The sequence below is a fragment of the Ambystoma mexicanum genome, chromosome 12, assembly GCF_040938575.1.
Source record: "Ambystoma mexicanum isolate Mex_15411 chromosome 12, UKY_AmexF1_1, whole genome shotgun sequence".
NCBI lineage: Eukaryota > Metazoa > Chordata > Amphibia > Caudata > Ambystomatidae > Ambystoma > Ambystoma mexicanum.
Genome location: NC_090936.1, coordinates 1112123085 through 1112149827, shown reverse-complemented (window position 1 = coordinate 1112149827; position 26743 = coordinate 1112123085). Strand labels below are relative to the sequence as shown.

The 26743-nt window shown below is 47.3% G+C and overlaps 1 protein-coding gene across 3 annotated transcripts in view; it reads right to left on the bottom strand.

Annotated features, from left to right (window-relative positions):
- ATP5F1C (ATP synthase F1 subunit gamma) overlaps nt 1-26743 on the bottom strand; it is a 112267-nt gene that overhangs the window by 38923 nt on the left and 46601 nt on the right. For all 3 annotated transcript variants that reach the window (XM_069629677.1, XM_069629678.1, XM_069629679.1), the window contains exon 5: nt 8647-8790. In XM_069629677.1, the coding sequence (XP_069485778.1) occupies nt 8647-8790 (144 nt within the window). The remainder of the gene's footprint in view (nt 1-8646; nt 8791-26743) is intronic.

Sequence of the window (26743 nt, the reverse complement as noted above, 5' to 3'; positions counted from 1 at the left end):
AAAGGCTGGTGGCAGTGGCTTTACAACGAACTACCATGATTTTTCCCGAACGCGAACACCGGTAGCTAAAAATCACAGAAGCCATGTTTTTCAAGATGGTGCCTTAAACCCCTCCGTTTAAAAGGGTCTTGGTCTTTTTTCACCATTTCTTTTTGGAAAGGTCCTTCTAGAGTGTCTATGCGCGCCAAACCAGGTTTGGTCCCTTTGTTCGTGTGCCTTTGGCGCGCTTCAGGACTGAAGACTGCCTCTGGCGTCTGAGTGTCTGGGGCGGGCAGGAAGTGAGGGAGGTGCCCAAAACTCCCTGTGCTTAGGCTCCTAGGAGACCCAAATGCACTCTGGTGTGATTGGCTGTCTGACTGTCCGGCAAGGTCAGCCACCCTGCTGGGTGAGTGACAGCTAGGCTGGAATGAATGGGAGAAAACTGTTTAAAAAGCGAGTCTCCAGGGCTGGAAGGCAGTGTCGACCACTCGAACGAAAGAACCGAACACGAGCTGGAAGAGGATGGCTGCTGCAACTCCTGGACCGTTGGTTTGCCCGGTGAAGCCCTGCTGCAGGTCCGAATGGCCAAACTCCATTCACAGAGAAGCTCCTTCAAGGACGGCTTCTTCCTTTTGAGTTGGTGGGGCCAATCAACTCGTAAGACACCTGGACACCAATATGAAGGCTGGTTAGGAGAGGGGCACCAGCTGGAACTGAAGTGACTCCAGTTTGTTTGCTTCCTTCGACGATCCCGTGTAGTGCAGGAGTCCCCCCAACCTCCTCCCTCTTCTCCCCAGGATCAGGAACAGCGAGATATGTAGGACCTGCCAGGAACTCGGATTTCAGCAGCATTTGTTTCTTCACAAAGGTACTGTGCCACCCCGATTGAGAACGCCACTCTTGCGGTGAAAGTTCGCAAAACTTTCCCAACTTGCAGGTCTAATCAGCTTGTGTCCCGACATATGATTCTTTTTTGCCTAAACTACTTATAAGAACTTTCGCAAACACTTTACCGTTTGATACCAGAACTGCTCTTTCCTAATTAGAACACTAGCCCATTGACTTTGGCCTGGCCTATTGACTTGAATCGAACACCTCTGGTGAACTGAAATTATTTGCACCGTCTAAAAAGTATATATGATGTATTCTACTTAACTTGTGCTTTTTCTCTTTTTTTAACTGCTATTTGGCTCCTATTTCAGGGGAGCTCAAACTGTCTCAAAACCTTAGAATTTTGTATTGAAGTGTATTGGTTTATAATATTAAGTTGTCTTCTAGTGAATGTTTTCTAAATGATTGTGTAATAAATTAATAAGTGTTAATATTTGTTTTTACCAAGAAACCTCGAGTATACGTGTTTACTTGAACCACTGTGATTGAAAGTCCTTTGTGCAACTACTTGTACTGCTCACATTCACTCTTGAGATGAGCCTGGCTGCTCAGCTCGCAACCAAAAACTGTGTGGTACAGACTTATACCAAAGGTTGGTTTGGCTAACACTGGTAGTCCTAATTGTGTGTAGTGGTCCCAGAGGGTACTGCCTGCAATTCTGCCGAACAGATTGGCCTGCTGGCTGGCTGGTCTTTAGAGGACAGCCACACTGCTGTGTGAGTGACAGCTAGGCTGCAAATGATTGGGAACGACTTGCATAAAAGGCAAATGTCTTTTGCAAGGAAGGCAGATGCAATGCATCCCCTTTCGCGCTAAAACTAACAATTCTGTTAAATGGATAAGCTTACCCTTTAATGGCTGGTGGCAGTGATACCCTACATTAAATACAGTGCATCTCCCCAGCACTCCACATACGGTGGGGTGTGATGGGTTCACTTAATACATTGTAAAAGGGATCCAAAGATCCTTTCTACCCTTGGGAACTGTAGTTCTCTCAATGTTAGCCCGAGAAAGTTAATAAGGGGAGTCCCAAGGGGAGCCCAGCAACAATAGGTGTTAGGGAGAATTCTCATTTCTGTGCTAATTCCCCTTCAACCTTAGAGACGCTCGGCTCTTTTGCTGGACTTTAGGACTTTTTAATTTTAACCCTGGAGTGTTTTGACCAGATTTTGTTATCGAGTCTGACAAACTCCACAGGCATCTACTTTTTGCAGTGCCACAGAGAAATCCTTTGAATACCTTTTCTTGTGTGAACTACTGTTCCCAAGAATAGCTAAGTGAAATTGACTTTACTTACTTTTTCTCTTTGTAGGTCCAGCACACACCATTTTATGAGGAGTGCCAATGGGTTACTTACTGTAACTAGACCCTTAGCCTACCTAATCATGTAACATTTGTTACGTTACCCTCACTACTTTGAATGGTGGTGGCAGTGGTTTCATTTTCCTACCATTGTGCTTTTCTACCGTAAGATGAACCCTCAGCTGCAGTATAGCACCCATGTCAAAATGTTGTCAAAATGGCCCCAGTCTTTTTTCACCATTTTGTTTGTGAGGTCTCTTGGGTTTTACTCTGAGCAGCAAGCCAGGTTTGAGCCCTTTGTTCGTTTAGCCTTTGGCAGGCTTCAATACTGAAACCTGCCTCTGGCTCCAGTGTGTCTGGAAGGGCAGGAAGTGAGGGAGGTTCCCTAAACTGCCCTGTCCTTTGTCTTTAGGAATGCCTGAATGCACCCAGTCATGATTGGCTGGCTGTCCTTTCAGGACAGCCACCCTGCTGTTTGAATGACAACTAGCATGTGCATGAATGGGAGAAACCTGCTTAAAAGGCGAGGGTTTTGGGACTGAAGACAGTCGACCACTGGGAAGAACAACCAGACCAGGAAACCGTGAAGGAAGCTTGCTGCATCCTCCAGGACCTTTGAATTGCCCAGTGAAGCCCTGCTGCTGCGCTGTAACTCCTTTTTCTGATAGACAAGAGAAGCTCCAGAATGGACGACTTCTTTCCTTGGGTTAGTGGGACCACCTAACCCCGAGATGATCTCCATTGGACCGTCTTCCGCGACTGGTTGTACTTCTTTGCTGCTGCAGAAACAGAGTGCCAGGGGTCGAGAAATCCATAGTCGAGTGCAACGTGTGCGAGATCCGGCCAGATTGTCAAGGAGTCTCCCCAGGACCCTCCAGAAGCAGGACGACCAGAGCTCAAGTCCCTTCACCAGAGTGCAGGAAGCCCAACCGGTATCCAAGGTCTACGGTGGTGCTAGTTACCAAGCACTGAAACCGCAAAGTGCAGCTGATCTGAAAAGAGCCTATAGCTGCTGCCGCAGGAGTCCTCCAGACATCCTCCCACTTTTCCCCACGACTGAGGCCCAGGAACCTAGGATCTGCATCACTGCCACCAGACAGAAGCCAGCTGGACCACTCCTCTTCTAACCAAAAGGTACTGTTCTGACCTGGGGTACTTATCTCAGTGTCTTTAGCTTTGCTCTTCTGAGTTGAGACTTGCAGTAGCTACTTTGCTAGAGTTGATTCCAGCTCTACCCTTCACAAGTTTAACAGCTTATGACCCTTCAACAAACTCTCTAACTTTATGCAAGACACTGCTATCTAAGAAATGCCTCAGCGCCATAGACTTTGCTCCAATTGACTTTGGCTGTCCTGGCTCCAGGCAGACTAGTGCATTTGACTTCGATACTTACTGTCCCTAATAGGTGATAACTATTATTGCGGGGAAAGGTTTTTAGCTAGACTTCACTGGAAGATTTAAGTGCTCACATGCTCCGAGAACTTGTTTAACCTTTTTCCTTCCCTTAACCTTTCCTTTCTACAAACCTCAGATTCTACAAAATGTACTAGTGGTATATAAATGTCATTACTGTCCTAGTTAGTGAAGTCACCTCAGGGTGTAGAAAGTGTGTAAGAAACATCTCTAGCATCTACCAGCTTTGTGTTGATTCTGAAAAAGTATTTTAAAGTGAATTTGATTTCTACACATACTGCCCTTTTTAAAGAATGCTTATTTAAAAACTATTGTTAAATAATGATTTACAACAAACGTCGAGTGTGTTACTTGGCTACTTGTATTTGCGGATTTCATTGCTACAGCTCACATTTACCCCTCTTGAGATTGGCTGCTCAGTCCCACTACCAACCTCAGTCACACTACCAACTTGTGTAGTACAGGCCTATAGCAAAAGGTGGGTTACCTAATACCAAGAGGACAAGTGTTGTGTAGTCCCCCACAGGGTTACTACATCAATTCTTGCCAAACAATACGCAGTATGTGCCAAACATTGTCAAAGAGGATATAATTGAAAAGACACTAATGAGAGTCTAAAAAATTACACCCATAAAAAAGACTTGTGTGGAAAAAGGTTCCCACTCACTGGAGGTACAAGGAAAGATAATGCACCAGTAAAGCAAAAAAGTTATGGGGTGGACATGTCAGGAAGTTTTGTCATTACTATGAAAATCTTACCAAACACTAACAGCGCCACAAAGCTCTTGGGCTTCTGCGCACTCAAAAAAATACCCATCCTTGAGAAGCTTTAGGCCTCTCGGTAATACACAAGTTAACTTACTCCCTTTGAACTGAGTTATTAAAAGTGACATTTGTCTGGTAACTATCTCCATTCTTGATAGAAGAATGTTACATCGGTTGCAAGAGATGCTGGTATAACTAAGTGACTCAAAGTGAATAACCCTGTATGTTATAACCAAGAGGGTCTACTACGCTTGATTTACTCAATGTATTCTAAAACCAACCGCAGTTTTACTCCCCAAGAATAGCTGAAAGCCATTCTAAATGTGTTATAGGTTTAACTCACCTTTCCTGCCGATTGTAATCTAAATAAGGTTGGTTTGTAAACAAGTATTGAGTTGGTATTTATAAAATTGTGTTTATATGTGATGTTATAGTACGTACTTCCCCAAATTTTATCTTGGCATACTTATATTTAAATAAACCATTCATATTTACAATACATACCGTTTCAGCGTTTCTTGGGACCATAGGTTTACTACAATTGGTTTGTACTAAACTACAGCCCTCTCTCCCTACTAAGATAAGCCTGGCTGCTCCATCTACGCTACCAAACGTTCTCGGGTGGTACCAGCCTTATACTAAGAGTGGATTTTTGTACTGCCTCACATCTGGTTTTATGAAGCCCTTAGTTGGACTTTAGAAAACCTGTTGTAACGCCAAGAAAGATTGCACTGGTTCCTTAGTCCTGGGTCACTCAAAGCCCCAGAAACGGAGCATTCTGCTGCCAAGAAACAGATCTGTTCAGTAGATAGGGGGAAGACTGAAGGGCACAGTCCTAAAGAAAAGTCTTATTATTTATGCTAACTCCTAAATCCACCCCATGAGCTCACTCAGATCCAATACCCTAACTTTCCTTGTTGTGCCCAATAAAGATAGATAACTAATCTGGGCTTTGGGTTATTTGTTATGCTCTTGGCCGTGATAATGGCCACAACAGATTTAAGGGTGGGAAAATTGTACACCTGCACAATGAAAACTGGAGCACCAATGTGTTGTCCCACTTTTTATTTGCTTGGAGGGTGGAATTCCTTTTGGTTACTGCGTTAATGATGCCCTTGGTTTTAGCAGATGCCAGACTGTCCTTTACGCTCTTCCGTTCTGTTGGGGAGAATGCTCAGAAATGTGCCAATTCCCTCTACCCTAGAGAACCCCAGCAACTTTGCTGGATTTTGAGGTCTTGATTTTTATTTTACCTGGAGAGAGTGAGACCCTTTTTCCCACCCTCATGTATTTTAATGTGAATGTGATTGTGTTTCTTTTGGTTATGGAGCCTGACAAACTCCGTACGCATCTTTTACATTGCGCCACAAAGCACCTTTAGTCTTAGATTTCCCGTGGTTTAAATACCTTCTCTGGGATAAACTGTTTCCCAGAGCAGTAAAGTGAAATGGACTTTAAATTTGTAACTTTCTAGACCCAGCACACACTATCTTACAATAGGGTGCTAGAGGGGTTACCTAGTATCCCCTTTTGCGTAACTTTTCAAGTAACATTTTTTTGTTTCCCTTTCCTCACTGAATCGCTGGTGGCAGTCGTTTTGTTTTTACTACCATGGTGTGCATTTACTGTGGGCTGCGTTCGCAGCTACAGTAAAGCACCCTAGGGTGCCATTTTTGTCAAAATGGTCCCAGTCTTTGTTGGCCATTTCTTTGTGGAAAGCTCCTTCTTGAGATTTACTCTGCGTGCCAAACCAGGTTTGGTCCCTTTGTTCGTTTTTGCCTTTGGCGGGATTCACGAGTGAAGCCGCCTCTGGCTAAAAGGGTGTCTGGGGTAGGCAGGAAGTGAGGGAGGGGCCCGAGACTCCCTGTGCTTAGTCTCCTAGGAGACCCACATGCACTCTGCTATGATGGACTGGCTGACTGTCCAGCAAGGACAGCCACCCTTCTGGGTGAGTAACAGCTAGGCTGGAATGAAAGGTAGAGAACTATAAAAAGGTGAGTCTTTTGGCTTTGAAGGCAGAGTCGACCACTGGACAAAGAACCGAAGAAGAACTTGAAGAGGACGCCTGCTGCAACTCCTGGACCATTGGTTTGCCCGGTGAAGCCATGCTGCAGTGCAGAAACGCCAAGTTCGCATCGACAGAGGCCCCTGCAAGGACGACTTCTCCCCTTCAGTTGGTGGGACCAATCAACTCCTAAGTAAGCCACCTGGACATCCATCTTGGAGCTGGTTGAATGCCCACAGAGTTGGTGCTGGAAACCGTAGAGCCAGGTGGAGGAACATCAGTTTGTGTGCATTGCTTTTAAGTTGGCCAAGAGCTCCAGGAAGCCTGAGCCCCCACAGAGTGCAGGACCCCAGAAGCAAGGAAAGTCCATCTCAATAGCCAGGAACCGCAGTGTTTCTATTTGCAGTAGACGCAAGGAGCTTCAACACTGAAAAGCCACTGAAAGTGAAATTTGCCGGTTGCAAGTTTTGACCGTCCCAGTGCAGGAGTCTCCAGACGTCCCCCCTCTTGTCCCCAAGACAGAGGCCCAGGAACAGAGAGATCTGCAGAGCTGCACAGGAACAGAAGTCATCTGCTGCATCTTTTCTTCAATTTAAAAGGTACTGTACAAAGTCTAAGATAACTTACCTCTTGCTGTAGAGTTGCTTGCATCTTCTACTACTAACAAGTCTAACAGCTTCTGACCCTACATTGATCCATCTTTTTCTTCAAAGACTTCAGAAACATTTTGCAACGACTTTTCTCCTTAACTTCAAATAAGTGCTTCAGCCTATCTAGACTCTTGCCTATTGACTTTGGCTTAGCCTGTTTTAACTGAATAACTCTTATTGGGGGATCTGGAAGTATTTGCTTGCTTAAGAAATATGTGGTAACTTGTTTGCTCTAATAATCTTTTACTTTTTACTTGCTCTTTACTTGATTCTGAATACCAACAGTAATACATTAATATCAACAGCAGCCTGGCAATTGAAGTCACCTGTGTGTATAGATCCCCTCTGTATGCCATCCCAAATGGGTATTTACTGATTCTGAACTAAGAGCTTGTATAATTTTGAAGTATATTTGTGTGGTGTTTTACAGTGCTGAAGAAGGCTTACATTAACTGACTGGTAAATAAATTCATAATTGTTTTACCAAGAACCCCTGTGTGTCAGTGTTTGCTTGGATACTTGTCACTGTGAACCTCTAACTCCCCTACAGCTCACATTGACCCCTCTTGAGATAAGCCTGGCTACTCGTCTACACTACCGACCTGTGTAGTACAGACTTATACCAAAGGTTGGGTTACTACTGCCAGGAGGTCAGGGTTGTTGTAGTGCACCCTATGGGTATTGCATACAATCTTGCCTAACAAGTTCTTACTCACAAACCTTGGGCACATTTGTACAATGTCTCGCCCAACTTTAAATCATTTTTGGACATCAACAGTAAAATTAGCTAGAATAATCCTATCTTTTTGGGTCGCTCGGAAAAAAAAATTGATTCAAATTGTTCTGTGCAGGTGCCCCATTCGTTGAAGATTTATTGCCTAACCATTGAAATCGTGCTCTGCAATTAGAGTAGAGTTTGGAGAGAAGTGTTATAGCTTCATAAATATTCCAAGTAAATGAAAGATTTGGATAATCCTTACAATTGGAAGCTGGTGCAGTGTGCGCAGATGTGGGTGTTCCAGTGTTTGGTGTTCTGATGCGGTGAATGTTCACTTACTGCATCATATAAGATTGCATGAATACACCTTTGCTCTACTGACGGAAGTGGTTTTATTTTAAATCAGTGTATTGAAGCGACTTGCAAAAGAGAATTTATAAATTAGAACAAACGAAGCTCGTCAATTCCTGGTGTGGCAACATGAAAGCCTTAAATATGCTGGTGGTGATTTCTTTTAGCTGAACACAACTGTAAGAATATAATTTTTGCTTTGTCCAGTTTGTTCAATTTAGAGAAGAAAAACTATTGTAGATCCTCTTGTGACCATATAACCTTATTTTGGATCAGAACCAATAAAATGATTTCATAATAAATAATTGGTATACAATAAAAAAATAATTTTTAGTTGGCTTGAGGGACAAATCAGTAAACATTTTAGAATTTCTACAGTAATTGACCGATCACTGAAAAGTTAATTTAAAATAAATGTTTACAAACTTGCAATGTAACCTGTTTCAATGGCATTTCACTGCTTTGCCCATAAAAGGGAAACGTTGCAAAAAAGCTGATGAGCTATTACAAATCATAAATGAGCTTTTAAATCCAAAACAGAAGTGAATATTTGTTCAGTATTATAGATTTACCTGAAGCGGTTGTAGATGACAGATCCTTGATCAAACTCGTATCCAGAGTTCAAGAGTTCTGTGGCAATAATGGAGGCGTCGCCAAAGGTGGGAGGCTTTCGACCAACTTCCTTAAAGGTCATCAACATGTGCTCTCCATGAGTCCTGCAAGAAATAAAGACATGCAACACTTGGTTGAAAAGAGATGGAGAATAAAAATTTGCTTTTAACTTTGCCTGCTTGTTAAGTAGAAGCCCACTTTTCACCCAATGAGGTATAGCCCTGTACCTTTTGCTGGCTTGTGGACTTTGTGTTTCTAAGAGTCTGTGTTTCTCACAGTCAGACTTTATCCAAAGCCTGACTGATTGTGGCTCTGTTTAGACATGTTCTGGTTTAAGAATTCTTACGACTCCTAGGGCACGCTGGGGTTAGGGGCACACAGAGAAGTACCACTTTTCAGTCACGTGGCTAGGCGAGTAGTGGCCTTTGCGCCACAATATGGCTCTACATGTGATAACAGTTTTACAGATTAACTGACTGGGTCCTTTTTGAACCTCCTGCTCCATTTCACCAGATGGAGGTAGTCTTTCTTTTGCCCTGAAGACCAGCAGCAACACAACCACCCATTGTCCCTGTGTGTGTGAGAGGAAGTGGCCATCTTGGGCCACTAGAAGCCCATGACTTGGACTGTAATAAGCCTGGAACCAGTGGATTCATTCCTTTGTGCGTGGCCCTTTCAGAACGCATGGGTGTTTTTGGAGGGATGGTCTGCCATTGGCTTACTAACCTTCCGTTTGAATGATTATGTATGTGTGATTGTGTGTTGTGTTCACTCACTGCTTCCCCAGGAGGATACAAGAAGCCAGTCTACTGCTAGAACGTTGTACCTGCATTCCCTGAAGGCCTGCTGCTCACAGGAGGACCGAAGCTCTGCACCAGCATTCCTTGATGCTCTGAAGAATCAAACTACGAAGCTCTGCCTCTCCAGATGAATAGAAAGAACACAGGCTCTCCTTTCGTTTGATCCAGTGGGGAATCACAGCGCTTGGTTGAAGGCCTCGTCTGCTTGAAGCGCTCGATAGTGCCTGTATCGTCAGACTCTGAAGAGGGTGACCGGTTGCTGCCAGGACTCTGGAGACTATGCTAAACTGACCAGGGACACTTCACATCCCAGGTCAGTCATGTGTCCTGGTTCCATCTCACCTGACGGATGCTCCAGGGAGCTGTGCTTCCTGTATTCCTGCAACATCATCACTGAACTCGCTCCTCTTTTACACGTGTTTCAAGGAGCGACGAGGTAACGGAGGGGAACAAAGGGAGGACAAACAACGATCCTACTAGGCCAGGTGTCATTCAGATCGCGCAAGAGCGGGGGCAGGGACAGTACAGTACATGGGAATAGATAACAATAAGTAAAGTAACAGCCAGCATGTGGCAAGTGCATGGGTAAGTGCAAACAGCCGGTGTCAAGGGCTGGTAGGGTGGACTGTAGGGATACAGAAACAGTCCCCAAGTGCGGGGGTTGCCAGGTGGGCAGTGCAGGTGTGTGACGCTGGCGGGGGAGGGACCTGGGCCCGAGATCCAAGGGTGTCCAGGTAGCCAGTGCAGTTCAGGTTACAGCCAGGAGGTCAGCAGAGAAGAGGAGGAGAAAAAGCAGAAGCAAAGAGAAAGGTTTTGAGGTGCTTCCAGAACCTGAGATGGTTCTCCTCAAGTATAAGGGAGGCAGTTCGAGAGGGAGGCACCAGCCGAGGAAAGATCTACCTCCAATTTGTTGCTAGGAGAAGCGACTGACCCTGAGGGAGTTGGAGGCGGATGAGCGGAGAGCTTGAGAAGGAAGATATTTAGGAAGAGAGAGTTGGAGGTATTGAGGCCCTAGGCCCCTGAAGGCCTTGTGGACGATGAAGAGGGTTTTGAACTTAATCCTTGGAGCCAGTGCAGAGATTTCAGTCCTGGAGAGATACGATCCCTGAGCTTCAGGCCAAGGACAAGTCTAGCAGTCCTGTTCTGGATGAGTTGCAAAGGGCGAAGAGTAGAGGCAGGCAGATTTAGAAAGAGGATGTTGCAGTAATCCAGCCTTGAGAGAACCAGGGCTCTGGATACAGTGATCTTCTGGGAGAAGGAGAGAAAAGGAAGAATACCTCTGAGGAGGTGCAGTTGGTAATGCGACTTCTTAGAGACAGAGACGCGAGGAGAGAAGCAGAGTGTGGAGTTGAAGATGACCCTGAGGTTTTTAGCCTTGCAGGTGGGAGCAGGAAGAGGGCCAAAAGAGGCTGGCCAGAGAGCTACAGGAAAGGAGGGAGTGGGTGTGCCGATGAGGAGACGCTCAGTCTTACTGGCATTAAGGCAGAGGTCATTGGCGGCACACCACTCGTGGATAGCAGACAGTCAGAGATGAGCGAAGTAGAGGAGGCGGCCGAGGGTAGCCTGAAAATGAGCTGGTGTCATCCGCATAGCACTGAAAGTTGGGGCAGAGAGCGGCGATGCGGTGGGCAAGGAGTGCCAGGTATTGGTTGAACAGCCAGGGAAAGAGGTCAGACCCCTGGGGGTCGCCACAGGTAGAGAAAAAGATAGAGAGAAAGGACCCAAGTTGGACCTGGGACGGACGGTGAGAGAGGAAAGAAGTCAGCCACGCCAGAGCCTGACCAGTGATACCCAAATTATCACGGAGACGGTTGAATAGGATGGCATGGTTGACCGTGTCAAAGACAGAAGAGAGAGCAAGCAGGATGAGGACACAAGGGGTGTTAGAGTCAGGGTTGGAGAGCAGGTCTTCACGTATGTTCAGGAGAACAGCTTCCGTGCTTCTGGCAGCTCTGAAGCCAGACTCATGGTCATGAAGACAACCAACAGAGCCAGTGTGGAGATTAAGCTGGGAGATGGCCAGTTTCTCCAGGAGTTTGCCCAGGAAGGGAGTGATGGAGATTGGGCGATAGTTAGCTGGGCAGGAGGGGTCAGCAGAGGGTTTCTTAAGAAGAGGGTGTACAAGGGAGTACTTCAGTGGGGATGGGAAGACTCCAGTGGCGAAGGAGTGATTGCAGAAATCAGCCAGGGCAGGAGCCACAGAGTCAATGTGGTCCTTGATAGTATGAGGAACAGGGGTGAACTTGTTTAGACGAGACTTTCATAGATCGGACTGGTCTAGAAACCTCATCTGCAGAGAACAGGGGAAAGGCAGAGAAGGAGGGAGAGGCTGCAGAAGGGACAGAGGAAGAGCAGGGAGTAGAGGGAGGGGATAGGAGGAGATTGAGGACAGGATGTCCTGAGTTTTAGAGATGAAGTGAGAAGCCAGTGCCGTGCAGAGGGCCTGGGAAGGGACAGGAGAGGTAGAGACTGCAGCAAGATTGGCAGGTTCCTTGAAGATTTTAAAGAGTTCAGCAAAGTTGTTAGATGCCACAGAGACGCGGGCTTGGATATGAGCCCTCTTCTTGGTTAGGACAGAGAGCAGATATTGCCTTTGAGCAGACGACAGGCCAGTTTGTCAGAGGATGTACATGAACGCCATTTCCTCTCGGCCACCCTGCACTTGCGTTTTAGGGTGACGAGGCGAATTACACTTGGCTTTGGGATTCAAGCGGATTCTCATGATAGGGGTAAGGATATCAAGAGTATCAGATATAGTGGAGCGTGGAGAGGGCTTTATCAGGGTGAGAGTCAGCCAGAGGAGGAGGGGTGGATGGGGGTGTTTGAGAAGGTGGCAGTGAAGGCCTCAACTGACATGCGGTTCATGGGTCGGATGACCGACAAGGCAGGTGGCAGTGATGGAATTGGCTTGGTCTGAGGGGTAGGGAGGAGAGGAGAAAGTGATCACTCCAAGAGAGGGACAGAAAGGGGAAGGTCTGAGGAGATCAGAACATCCAGTGTGCCCTGCAGAGTGAGTCGGGCCAGAGTGGAGAAGTGAGTGAGTCGCAGAGGTTGCAATAGAGTCCAGAGGGAGGACAGGTGGCATCCAGGTGGATGTTGAAGTCTCCAAGAAGGAGGAGGAGTTGAGTGGTTGAAGCCAGGAGTGAGGAGAAGTCCGCCCACTCAGAGAGGAAGGAGGACATCTGACCAGGTGGCCGATAGATAGTAGCCACGATAAGAGAATGGCTGGAGGGGTGGGGGGAGAGAGAGAGCCTGCAGACGAGGCATTCCAAGGAGGAGTAGGCCTGCGTAGGAGTGACAGAGGCAGGAATCTACTCTGAGAAAATCAGAGCTATACCCCCTACGGAGCAGGTAGGAGCGTGTCAAAGCTAGTGACAGAGCTGGCTGTGAACCAGTTCTCGGTGAGAGCGAGGACATCGAGGTCAAAGTCAAGTGTTTGACAGAGCGAGAGTTTAGGGTGGCAATATGGAGAAGGTTGCCATCCTTGAAAGACTTTCAGGGAGGGGTACAGAGCAGAGGTACTCCCTTTGGAGGTGTAGAGGGCGCCCGAAAGGGGGCAGAGAGGGAAGGAGAAGGCAGGGTAGCTAAGGAGGAGGCCAAAGGGGGAGGCGAAGTAGCCGCAGAAGGGGGAGAGGGGACAACAGGAGAAGAAAGGAAATTGATGAGCCCCGAGAAGCGTCTATCAAAGAGGTGAAGGTTGGCCTGAGTAAACAATGATGACCTTAGAGGAGTGGAAGGAGGCCAAGAGGGCGTCCCAACGGTTGTCACCATTAATGTGAGAAGGAGAAAGGAGAGAGCACAGACCATATTAAGGGTTCATAAGTCTGGCAAAGGAACGACAAAGAGGAGGTCGGTGAGAGTTTCCTTGGAGGAGGCACTGGTTAGGTGTCAGCGATAGGGAGGCCTGGGGTGGAGACCAGGATGTCCTTTTTAAACTTCTTCCTACCAGATTTAATGAGGAGAGCAAGATAGTCATTAGAGAAGCAGTTAAAAAAGCTAGGGGAGACAGAGCACCATAGAGTAGGTGGGAGAGGAGATAGGTGGAAGAGAGAGGGGGGAGACACTAGAGAAGGACACTAGAGTAGGCAGACAAGACAGCGAGAGGCAAGCAAGATAGAGCAATAGAACAAGACGAAGACACTCAGGATTAAGAGCTCACAAAATGCACATTTTAAGAAAGGGGGAAAAGCACACCTAAGTTTGAGAGTCCTGAATGGAGGGAGAAAAGGCCTAGGTTTCACAAAGCATTTTTTTTAAATACTGATACAGTGCATATTATAAAAACAGAAAAAAAAATGTAATTTTTTTTTTAAAATCCACACCACGAGTTTTAGAGACTGAAGATGGGTAAGCAGTGAAGTCTGCGGGACTATCCTGGATGGCTGACTGGCGTCCCCTATGGGCCCTTAGCCGTAGGGGCTGCCGGGCAGAGGGCTGCCCTGGGATGATCAAAGATGAACACAAGAATGGCCAATCGGGGGGCGTGGCTAGGCAGCACGCCATGCGTTCTTGCTTCCCGTAAACTCTATGTCACGGCACCCGGATCGGCTGAATTCTCCCTTAAAATGAGTAACTTTCGCCCGAAGACCACAGGAAAGTGACAACAAGAAGGTGGTGCATCTTTCGCTGTACTCATTTCCCCTGAACGCTCGACCCGGAGCCTTATTTTGAGTGGAAAGACGGGTCGGGGAGAGATCCACAAAATGGCGGCACGCACCACTCGGAGCTGCCCCTGAGACGTGGAGCCCTGTGCTGGACCCCACCGAGCCCGCGCAACACATCGCGAGATCCGCTGGGGATCGCTTGGAGAGTGAGGTCGGCAGAGCGACCAACGAGAGCAGCAGCGGCGGCGAGAGAACCTCCGATCGGGAGGGGGAGCGGGGCTGCAATCGTGATCAGCCCGTGCCGCCTCTCCGCTGGCTGATGAAACCGCGGCGAAGAGAGGAGGACCGGATGGGGGTAGGCGATTTGAGGGACCCCGGCCACGACAGAAGCGAGGTGTCCGTTTGGCCCGAACTACGGGAACCACATTGGAGAGACGAGCGGCGGCGCGGTGATGGCGGGCCACTGACCCGCCCTCCTGAGAGCTGTCCTGGAGCCAGGGGCCTGCAGCCCTAGAAGAGAAGAGAAGACTCCCGAGGGGGAGGCGAGTCCTGTGCCCCCCCCCGGCCCGATTACAACTCGCTGTCTCTGCCGACCCTGCCGACACCAGGACGCTTCGTTCTGGGTGGCGCCGTACTCCGCACCTGCAGGGGCCCTTCCTGCCCTTCCCCCCCCTGATGAGACTGTGAGGCTGACAACCTGGGAGCGGCACGAGAGGGAATGCTGTGGCTCGCTGGAACTGGAGCCCGGTGGGGGGCCTGGAGACGGGAAAAGGAGGCTTCTGCTGCCTCGCCAGCCCAGCGGGTCAGGCGGCGCCAGAGATACCCAGCGTGTTAACAGAGATATATTGGAGTCCGATGGGGAACTAGGGAGCAGTCAAATGCGGGGGCACCAGAATTAAGATGTGGATGGCTGGCTGAGGAGGGTCAACACTCCGAGAGAACTCGGGAGGCAATCCTACTGGACGATAACAGACACCCCAATAGATAACTCTAGCCTCATATGTCCTGGAGTGCCCCGATGAACAGTATTATATGCGAGGAACCCCTGCGCGCCTTACTTCTGGGAAGCATCTGGTGGTTCTATATGTGAAGGCAATTAGGCGACAGCGGCTACCTTGGCAAGTGATGCCCAAACCAATAGCCCAAAAAAAAAAAGCCACGGAGCATTCAGACATATATGAAACCACGACCACAACTCCAGGACTCGCTTCACACAAGTAGCATTACGGCTGAAACTCACCTGCCCTCATCCCTGAACCGGTCCACCAAAATGCCGATATCCAGGGAGGATCTGGAGAGAATGTTTAAATCACTTAAACAAGACATCACTCAAGAAATAAAAGACTCCCTGGCCCAATCACTGGCAGATCTTACATCCCACCTTGCGGGGCTGGAATCCAGAGTCAACGACTTGGAGAATGTAACCTGCTTTCAATCTCATGACAGCGAAGTACTGGCGGGTAGAGTAAAGGCCATTGAGGAACACCTTGAGGAGATCTGGGCAAAACAAGCCGACTTGGAAAACAGATCAAGGAGAAACAACGTGCGCCTGCGGGGTATCCCCCGGAGGATACCCGATCAGGAGCTGGCAGCCTACGTGGAGACATTCTTCAGAGCCCTCTTGGAACTACCACCTAACGAGGACCTTAAGATGGATAGCACACAATGGGTGTACTCATCGGCCCAGATGAAGAAAAACCTAATCCCAGATGTTCTCACTCAAGTGCACTTCTATCGCCAAAAGGAGGAAATCATGGCCGCAGCCAGAGACTCAGACGCAATACGGTTTCAGGGCACGGAGATCCGATTGTTTCAAGACCTAGCCCCTTACACACTAGCACGCAGACGGCGACTTCAGAAAGTGACATCCTGGTTGAGAGACCGGAAAATCCGCTACCGCTGGAGATTCCCATGTTAGCTGATCTTTGAACTTCATAACCAACAGCACATAATCACTTCAGAGGAGGAAGCAAGATATATAGTGGGCGAGATACCACCTGAAGATGACGCCCACAATCCACAATCTCAGGAAGGGAATGACTCCGCCCCACGGATCCCATCGAAACCGAGGCGGGGAAGGTCACGAAACCGACCGCACCACTCCACGACCCCAAACCGTGGACCAGACCCGGGGAAAACACCCGAACCCCCTGAAAAGGCCTCACCCCCAGCATCGTCAGAGGGAGAAAGCTGGGCAGCAACCTGAACAGTCCAAGGATGGGAGTTTTGAAGGTTTGAATGTACTCTGCAGGGAGTTGTTTATCGTTCAGGATCCCGGTTGGGCCCTAATATACTCTTACACGAGAAGGCAGGATCCATGAGAGAGGGAACTCTGGATGCATTGGAAACTTTGCGTTGGTCCGGAAGAACACCTGGGAACTTCTTGCTGGAAGCTTACACGGGTTGCAAACGAAGTAGTGGCGTGAGTCTACCACAACACAATAGCAAACCGAGAGGATCTTGGGCGTTTATGTGCCCTCCTACCCTCCCCCTTGAGCTCATGGTTAGATTGACTCAAGCCTGGGCTTGAAAGTTCTGAAAATCCTGTTTGAAAGTTGATCCAGTCAACGCTGTGGTCAATCCCCTAGTTGACAAAACCCTACCCCCAACAGCTAATGATAGAAACAATTTTAAGGCCCTCACCTCTCTACTGAAGGACCACTCCCTAATTGAGGTATGGAGATACTGCCATCAGGAAGAAAGGGATTACACTTATTATCCGGCGGTCCCTGGGGGATTCTCAAGGTTAGACATGTTCTTTATATCCGACTCACTGATTCAACATGTTCGAATGGTGGAGATACTTCCCGAAGCGCTTGCAGATCACTCTCCGGTTCTGTTGGCTATAGCCCCCCCCTTGGACTGGCCTTACCAAGGAAATCTGCTTGGAAGCTAAACGACTTCCTATTAGATGACCCACTGACCCGCGCCTACATTAGAGAAACTATCGAAGCATATTTTAGCGAAAATGACACGGGAGAGGTGGGATGGGGAGCGATTTGGGATGCGAGTAAGGCGGTGCTCAGGGGCCTTTTGATAGAACAGGCAACACAACGAGGGAGAGCTAGGAGACTCCTGAGAGAGCAATTAGAGGGGGAAGTACTCAGACCTGAAGGAGCGCACAAGAAAAAAGCCCTCCCTGCGCACATTAAGGGACCCGAGAGTGGCGAAAAAGGCCCTGGAAGCACATCATATGGGAAAGGCAGCATACAGCATGATGCGCACTAAACAATTTTTTTACACTAAAGGAAACAAAGCTAACAAACTATTGGCAGCTAAACTAGGTAAACAAATGAAACAAAACAGAATAGACCTCCGGCGAGATAAATCGGGCAAAGACACATATTCTGAGGAGAGCAAATGCTGCATTATAGAAGATTTTTTCAGGGAACATACGACCTCACATAAGGGGGACTCGCAAGCTGTTAAAGAATTTATATCCAAGGCGATCCTCCCACGGCTGCCCCAATCCTCTTTAGAACTCTTAGATGCCCGAATATTGTCGGAAGAAGTTGAACTCGCCATCAAAACTCTCCCTATGGGCAAAGCTTCGGGTCCGGATGGATTCACAAATAAATACTATAACATTTTTGCGAAGGAACTCATACCACATCTTACAAAACTGTTCATCATCCTATGGGAAACGGGAACGGTCACCCAATCTATTGCTGAATCTACCACAATCCCAATTCTAAAACCCGGAAAAGACCCAGCAGATTGTGCCTACTACCGACCCATAGCCTTGCTCAATAAGGACGCCAAACTGTTTAGCAAAATCATAGCACAGCGATTAGGAGGAATATTACCTACATTAATAGACATGGATCAGACGGGATTCAATTTGGGAAGATCGGCCCATGATAACATCTGGAGAGCAATAGATTTAATAGCCCTAGCCCCCTCTATACCTGGCCCCCTTTCATTGCTCTCCCTAGACGCCCACCGGGCCTTTGATAGTATGTCATGGGATTACCTGTGTCAAGTTCTGGAGGGGTTTGGTTTCAGCCCACACGTCTCCAAATTGGTACTGGCCAACTTTCAGATCCCTGCTACTCGAATACGGGTTAACGCCCAATGGACACCGCAGATAAGACTGGGTAAGGGGACCAGGCAGGGATGTCCCCCATCACCTCTGGTTTTCGCTTTAGCTATGGAACCTTTAGCCCAACACATTGCCTGCACCCTGAAATTCAAAGGTTCAAACCCACAAAGTGGCGTTAAACGCAGATGATGTCCTTTGTTTTTTAAGAGCGGTTCAGACTTCGGTTCCCCCCGCTCATGAGATTGTTGGGAAGGTTTGTGCGGATAGTGGGCTTCACAATTAATAAGGCGAAGTCAAAAGGCCTAAACCTTTCTGAAACGCCAGAGGTGCTAAATGTCCTACAGGACACCTTTTCTCTTAGGTGGGTAAATTCCAAAATAACGTACCTGTGCGTGCACCTAACCCCCAACATACGCAGGATTAGTAAGAGCCAATATCCTTTCTTTGTTGAAAGAGGCAAAGGATTCTCTATTAAAATGGGCCCCTCAGGATCTTGGCAGGGACGGGTAAGAGCCATTAAGATGACCCTACTACCCCGAATGCTTTACACATTTCAGGCGCTCCAAACTCACATCCCGGAGCGAGACTTACATAACCTGCAGAAGGAAATAGGCAGATTTATCTGGCAGCGCAAAACACCCAGAATCCAGCGCCGGATCCTCACTAGAAGCAGACAATTGGGAGGCCTAGGACTCCCTTCGATTTTAAGATACTATACAGCCACACAAATTGCTCTCAAGTTGATCCCCCCCCAAATGGCAAGATATTGAACAGTTCCCAGGGGCGCCCCTTTCTCACCTCCCCTTTCTACCACGGGAAGCACGGGGTTCCCCGAGACCCCTTCTCCCAACTACACGCTGCACGCTCCGATGCTGGGACAGGCAGATAACCCTTAGAGTATTAGCCTCGGGATTGGGCCCCCTGACCCCGATCACTCAGAACCCAATGTTCACCCCAGGGCTCCACTCTAAATCTTACCATAATTGGTCGGGAGCAGGGACCTTGAGACTACAGGAGCTATATGCCGATAATGACCCCCTAACGTTTATCCAATGTAAAGAAAAATTTAGCCTCCCGGAGACGGAGAGATTTAGATACATACAACTTAGACACTGGATCACCAACCCGAATGTGAAGAAAGCGGTCTCTAGGCAGCCCACGGGTCTAGAATTGGCGGTCGCGGAAGGGCAGCGAACACACAAGGTGGCAACCTGCTACCGCCTCCTAGAACATGTCCCAGAAGGAGAAATATTGTCTTACATGACAGCATGGGAAAGGGATATAGGGAGAGAGATACCTCCAGAATCATATCATGGCAAAGAATATGGGACAGGGCCAACAGGTCCTCTAGATGCACAACTACCAGAGTGTGTGCACTTAAGATATGTTATAGATGGTACTTTACGCCACAGAGGCTGCATGCAATAAACGTAGTTTACCCAGATGATTATTGGTATGGCTGTGGGGCGAAGGGGTATTTAGGACACATGTGGTGGCACTGCCCGATCATTCAATCCTTCTGGCTAGAGATCAGGTCCAAAATTAAGGATATCTGCCGCACTCTTCTCCCCTTGGATCCATTGATAATGGTACTGGGCGACACCCCAGAGGACGGATCATACCCTCAATCTGGTCCCAAAGCGCGGCGATTCACCCAGCTGTTAATGGCAGCACATCTCACGCGCGCCCGACTCTGGAAAGAGCGAGAAGGACCTCACATTGCGCACTGGTGGGGTTAAAGTCTTGGACATTTTGGGAGTAGAGAAATTAACAGCTACTATGGAAAACAGATTGAACAAATTTCAGAATACCTGGGGTCCATTCCTAGAACACGTTGAGGAAAAAGAACACATGTTCTTCCAACCTAGACTGATTAAATTCCTCCTTCAAACCTGAACACCTTGGGAATAAAGGAAGGATCCATTGAGTGGAGAGCAAGGACAGACATCCCCGAGGGACATTGAGGACAACACTTGGATCTAGGGGTAAATTGAAGAAGGGGTTGATAAGAACTGAATCTAAATGAATTTAACGGTGACTATGAGTCCTTCCTTCCTTCCTTCCTTCCTTCCTTCCTTCCCAATACTATACCCCAAAAGGATATCCACGAATCAGTTTTAATACCAAGAATTGTAAAGATGTTAAAATGAAATGTTAATACATTGTGACAAATTAATTGAAGTTGTATGAACAGTGACAAACGCCGAACCTTATGAAACCTTATGAGTGGCAGGAAGGGATTCAAGGGACAGGCACCAAGGGGGCGACTGATCGATGTATTGTTTAAAGCAACCATTTTGCCACTGATTTGTTTATTGATGAATGCAATGTTTTGATGTTTCAATAATAAGCTTTTGATTAAAAAAAACAAAAATGGCCAATCGGGGGGTCAGGGGTGGGCGGGCTAGGAGTCCGGAGTGAGGGGAACAAGGAAGAAGGGAACCGGGAACACAACAGAGGGGTACAACGACAAACAAAGGAGCAGTAGAACACGAGCCAAACTAATTGAAGAGGCCCAGAAGGGTCTTTCCAGTAAACAGTACTTGACTAGTAGAAATCAACTCAATATTAAACACCAATATACTACAGAATCAAATAAGTTATAAAGACAGTTTGCGCTTCCCAAATGGCTCCTCAGTACTTTTAAATAGGGATCAAAAGCAGAGGTTTGTACAAAGGGTTAGGAAACACTTATTTTAGATAAAGCAAAGGTTCAATGTACCAGGAGGGTCAGTTCAATTCAATAGGCCAGGCCAAAGTAAATACTCTAGTGTTCTTGGATAGGACAGCACAGTTCTGGTACAAATGGAGAAGTCTTTGTAAAAGTTTTTACAAGTAGTTCAGACGATAAAGAAAGATATGCTGGGTCACAAGCTGATTAGGCCTACGAGGTGGGAAAGTTTCACGAACTTCCACTGCGAGAGTTAGGATCTCTCAACTGTATGACAGCACCTTAAAGTGGAGCAAAAAGGTGCAGCTGAAGAATTTGGCTCCTGGCAGGTCCTGCAGGTCTCGCTGTTCCCGAGCCTCAGTCGTGGGGACAAGAGGGAGAACGTTGGGGTACTCCTGCACTGCACGGGATAGTCGTCGGAGCAAACAAAATGGCGTCACTTCAGCTCAAGTAGCTGTGGCTTCCAAACACAAACTGGTGTCCTTTCCCCTGGTTAACCTTAACCAGCTCTAAGAATGGTATCCAGGCATTTGCGGAGTTGATTGGTCCCACCAACTGAAAGGGAGAAGCCGTCCTTGAAGCTGCTGTCGATTGGAGATCTGGGGTTGCAGCAGGGCTTCACCGGGCAAACCAACGTCCAGTGGTTGCAGCAGCCGTCTTCTACCAGCTCGACTTTGGTTCTTTCGTTCCAGTGGTTGACTCTGCCTTCCAGTCCTGGAGACTCGCCTTTTAAACAGTTTTCTCCCATTCATTCCAGCCTAACTGCCGCTCACCCAAAAGGGTGGCTGTACTTGACGGACAGTCAGCCAGCCAATCACGCCAGAGTGCATTTGGGTCTCCTAGGAGACTATCCACAGGGTATTTCGGGCACCTCTCTCACTTCCTGCCCACCCCAGACACTCGGGCGCCAGAGGCGGTCTTCAGTCCTGAAGCCCACTAAAGGCTCACGAACAAAGGGACCAAACCTGGTTTGGTGCACAGAGTTAAACACTATAAGGACCTTTCCACAAAGAAACAGCGGAAAAAAACGACCGGAGTCTGTTAATTACAGAGGGGTCCTGGGTGCCATATTGAAAAACATGGCAGCCCCGATTTTTAGCTAGCGGTGTTCGCGGTCGGGAAAAATCATGGCATTTCGTTATAAAACCACTGCCATCAGCCATTTCAATAGCAAAGGGTAGCTTTTGACAGCTACACGAGTGTGTAGACATAGGGGATACTAAGTAACCCCTCCAGCACTCTATAGGAAGATATTTTATGCTGGGTCTATGAATTTAAAAAGACCAGTAAAGTCAATTTAACTTTACATTCTCTGGGGAACAGTAGTTCATCCCAGAGAAGGGATTTAAACCTTGAGTCCAAAAGAGACACCCCCGTTTCACTGCACTGAAGGGGCTGTCGGACAATAAAAAGATGATGTGATCTAAAACTCCATAACCAAAGAACACAGGTAAAACACATTGAAAATGAAAAGTTCAAAGTCCCAAAATATAGCAATAGAGCTGGAGGGCTCTAAGGTAGAGGGAATTTAGCACTTGGGTGAGAATTCTCCCTAACACTGCCCCCTTCTTGTAAAATGCGAGGGGCAATGCAGAGGTTGTGCCATAATTCCTGATAAATACTGCGAACCTAGGAGCTGAAGAGAAGTCGACCACTGGAACCGAAAAAGAGGGAGAAGCGGCTCAAACCATTTCCAGCGACCGGAGAGCCTGTCGTGTAACCAGAGCCTGCTGTAGCCCTTCCTTCCAATCGACCTGGGGACTCCAAAAACTACGACCCTGACCTAGAGCCTGGCGAGACCCACTAGACCCAAGAAGACTTGCATTTTGAGCCACCCCACGTGTTGCTGCGAACTTGCGTTGCTGCAATACCCCAATACCCTGGGACCTCAAGCCACTGTGTGATGTACGGTCTTCAGAGTTCCGAATCTCACTGAAACTTCGTGGGCATCCTGGTGGATCTCCAGAGACACGAATCGTGTCCGAAAAGTCCCCTCAGAGTGCTGGACCTTTGTAACAATGAGCATTCAACTGCGATTGTCTGTCTTTCTCTGTGCTCCTCGAAAAGGCGCCAAATCCCCAGAACTGTATTCAGCCGCGAGGAAACCTTGCCTAGAGCATTCTTCATCGATCCCTGCTGCAAAGTTACTTCTGAGTTCTTGTTTTCAGTCACCACAACATGGAATCCACTGACTGGGTATTTGCCTGCAGACCCTGATGTACTCCTGCTGCAAAATCATCTTCACTGGCTTGGGTATGTACTTACCTTAAGTCTTAGGATTTCTGTGCAGCTGTGGGGTGTTTCCTGTGATGGGGATACCTCTCATCCACTGCACCCAGTCCCACTGCTAGAATCCTGCTAGGGTGTCTTCTGCGAAACCCTTGGACTGGACCCTCTTCGAACTAAGTAGTAAGGTACTCAACTGTTTGCCCAGTTTTCCTATGGAACTCGGACATTTGCTACTAGAGAACCTATCCCGACACTGCCTGTTGGTCACTATATCCAAGTGACCCTCCCCTTTCTGCCACTGAGAACATTCATGCTCCAAGAATAATGTAAAGACGTTTAAGGACATGGGACTTTTGTCTAGAAAAGAAGTGTTTAAAAATAACTTACTTGTAAAAGAGTTGGTTGGTAACTAACTCCAAGAGTGAACAGTTACAAAAGTTCTTACCTACCTTGGATGTGTTATGCACTATTCTTAAAAGTATGTTTAACATCTTTTCTTCCTTAGAAACTGTTTTGCCATTCTAATAGAAAGTAGATGTGAAGGTACATTACTCTCCTGTGATTAGGTTGTGCCTCTTCCCAAAAGTAATGGGTTGGTTTCACCAGATTAGTCCTTTGAGGATCATTGTACGAGTGTCCCCCAACTGGGTCTTGCTTCCCCTGACTTGCTGTTAGCCTGTCCAGAATAAGTCTGCATTCGGTTGTTGCCTACCTAGAGTAACTTGGAGTCATTCAGTAAAAGTGTAACAGTAGGGTTTACTTTCCCTGTGCTATATAACCTAGAGTCTGTGGATCTAACTGTCCCTGATAAGTCATACTTCAGTTATCCTTATAGCTGGGAAAGATCTAACATGGACGGCTTGTGAGATATAAAAAGTATATGGGTTTTACTTACCTTGAGTTAGCTGTGTGCCATCCCAAAAATAAGTTACCAGAATTACTGCTTGACTCAATCTGTGTTTCAATGATTCCAGAGCCCTCATACTGTCTCGCCTTGACTATTGTAACGCCCTCTACCTAGGATCCACCAAGGCCATCACCAATAAACTGCAAACCCTTCAGAACAACGCTCTCAGAGCAGCTCTGGGCATCTCCAGAAGAGAACACATTACAGGATTCAGCCAACAGAACAATTGGCTCCCCACCAGAGATAAAATTCTCTTAAAAACGGCATCCCTCACCCACAAGTCTCTCAACAACGCAGCCCCAACCTACCTGATCAACAGGTTCCACAAACTATCCTCCTCAAGACCCATCAGAACCGCATACAAAGATTGCTTATCTGTCCCCCACTACAAACGGGCCACTATAGGAGGCAACAGCTTCCCGGTAAAAGCTGCCAAGTTCTGGAACTCCCTGCCTCCAAACCTCAGAGCAGACTTGCCTTATCAGAACTTCCGTTCCAAGTTAATCTCCTGGCTGAAACTGGAGACCCACTAAAACCAGGTAGTGTCCAGCGCTACACGCACACATCGTAACCACGTGTGCCTCTTGCTTATCTGTATATTACATTACGGCCTGCTGGCCTACTGTTGATTTGTATATATTGTATATAACATTTGTGCACCTATATTTGTATTATGTATTTTCCTCGTGTAGTGTAACCAAGCTTCGAAAATTCTTGTAAAGTCTGCGCCCTGATACCCCCGGGTACGCTCGCGCATTATAAATAATAAAACAAACAAACAAACAAAAGCACCTGTAATTGAATATTACATCTTTAGGTTTTTACTCACCTCGTATAAGTTTGGAGCCAGGAAAGGGAGGAAGCTATGGTCAACAAGTTTCTCAAACAGGTAAGCATTTTTTAACCCCCCCCAATGCAATGTAGATTAACGCTTTCCCAGCTACACAAGTAAAGAATGCGTGACCTTTTGGAGCGACAAATCAAAACACAAAATCAAAGGTTAGAAGAGTCTTCAGGGGGCCAGGACAGCAATGTCAATTGAGCAAAGTCTAGAAGGGGGTGGAGAGGGTTGGAGTTCTTCTTGAAGTAAGTAAAAACTCTTGCACAATGTTCTAGAGAGTTGTTGAACATGAAATCACAGTTGGGCCACAAGCTGGGAGGCTTGTGAGGGGCGAAGCTGCAAGCAACTCTGCAAAAGGTAACAAAGGCAAGTCTCAACTGAGAGCAAGCAAGTTACACAGCAAGAGTCAAGTACTGCTTAGTTTAGAATACCTTGGGTCTGAAGAAATAGGTTCCATCTGGCTTCTGTTCCTGTTGTAGTATGGCAGATCGGACAGCCAGCCAATCTCTTTTGGGTGCATTCCTGTAACCAAGGAGACTAAGCACAGGGAGTTTCGGGAACCTCCCTCGCTTCCTGCCCTGCCAGACACGCTGGAGCCAGAGGCGGGCTTCAGCAGGGAACACTGCCAAAGACAAAACGAACAAAGGGACCAAACCTGGTTTGGCGCGCAGAGTAAATCTCAAGAAGGACCTTTCCTAAGAAATGGCGAAATAAAGAAGACCGGGGCCATTTTGACAAAATGGACACCATGGGTGCATTACTGCAGTTGCAATTGCAGCCCGCAGTAGAAATACTCAATGGTAGAAAAAAGTAAACCACTGCCACCAGCCATTAATTGTAGAAAGGGTAACATATGAATGTTACATGAGGAGATAGACCGAAGGGGAAAATAATTAACCCCTCCAGCACCCTATAGTAAGATAGTGTGTGCTGGATCTATGAAGATGCAACTATAAGTAAAGTCAATTTCACTTTACTGCTCTTGGAAACAGTAGTTTATCTAAGAGAAGGTATTTAAACATTTGGCAAATGTGAAAGACTTCCCTGTGCCACTGCACTGGAGATCCTGTGTGTCACAATGTAAAAAGATGATGCCTATGGAGTTTGTCAGACTCCAATAACAGAAAATGCTGTGTCCAAATCAATGGAAAATACATGAGTGGGCAAAAGGTCTCACTCTCTCAAGGTTAAAAATTACAAGTCCTAAAGTGCAGCAGAAGAGCTGGGCGCCTCCATGGGAGAAGGGAATTAGCACATTTCTGATAATTCTCCCCAACATCGTGCGATAGAAAAGAGCTGGGGATCTCCAAGGGGGGGAAATTGGTAAAGAAATGAAAATTCTCCCCAACACTTACCAAAAGGCGTTCCAGAAGGCACTCAGCCAATGCGCAAGCATAAACCCCTTTCAACGAAGATGGAAACGCAGAAACGGCCGACTAAGGAAAATTGAAAACACATTGGTTCTCCGAAAAACATCCATGTTCATAAGAAACAGACCACAGGTGCCTCTGAGGACTATGAAGAAGCAGGTTCTCTGCTTTCTTCATCCCTACAGAAAAAACAGCTGGGCGGGGGGGGCAGTGGTGGGACATGATCTGAGACATGGAAATCATGAATAAGGTATCGTAATTTGTCACTTCATGCAGAAGTTCCCCCTTAGACAAAAGACAGAGGAGCATTTTGTGAGCCCAGAGGCCCTACTCAGCACCAATACCCATCCCCAGCTCACTCCCCTACCATCATGTCCATTCATGCCTCTCAAGATCCTCAACACGGTGACCAGTCTCAACAGGATGATAGGCAATCCATTCAGGCAGATAGGACATTTGGGTTGTCGATCAGGATGATCGCAATCAAGATCCAAAATGATACTTGCCTTCAGGATGACCTGGATCTCATTTTCACAGATCCAACCGACGCCGGGGCGATCAACAGTGGTCATACTTCGCCCACAGCTGACCAA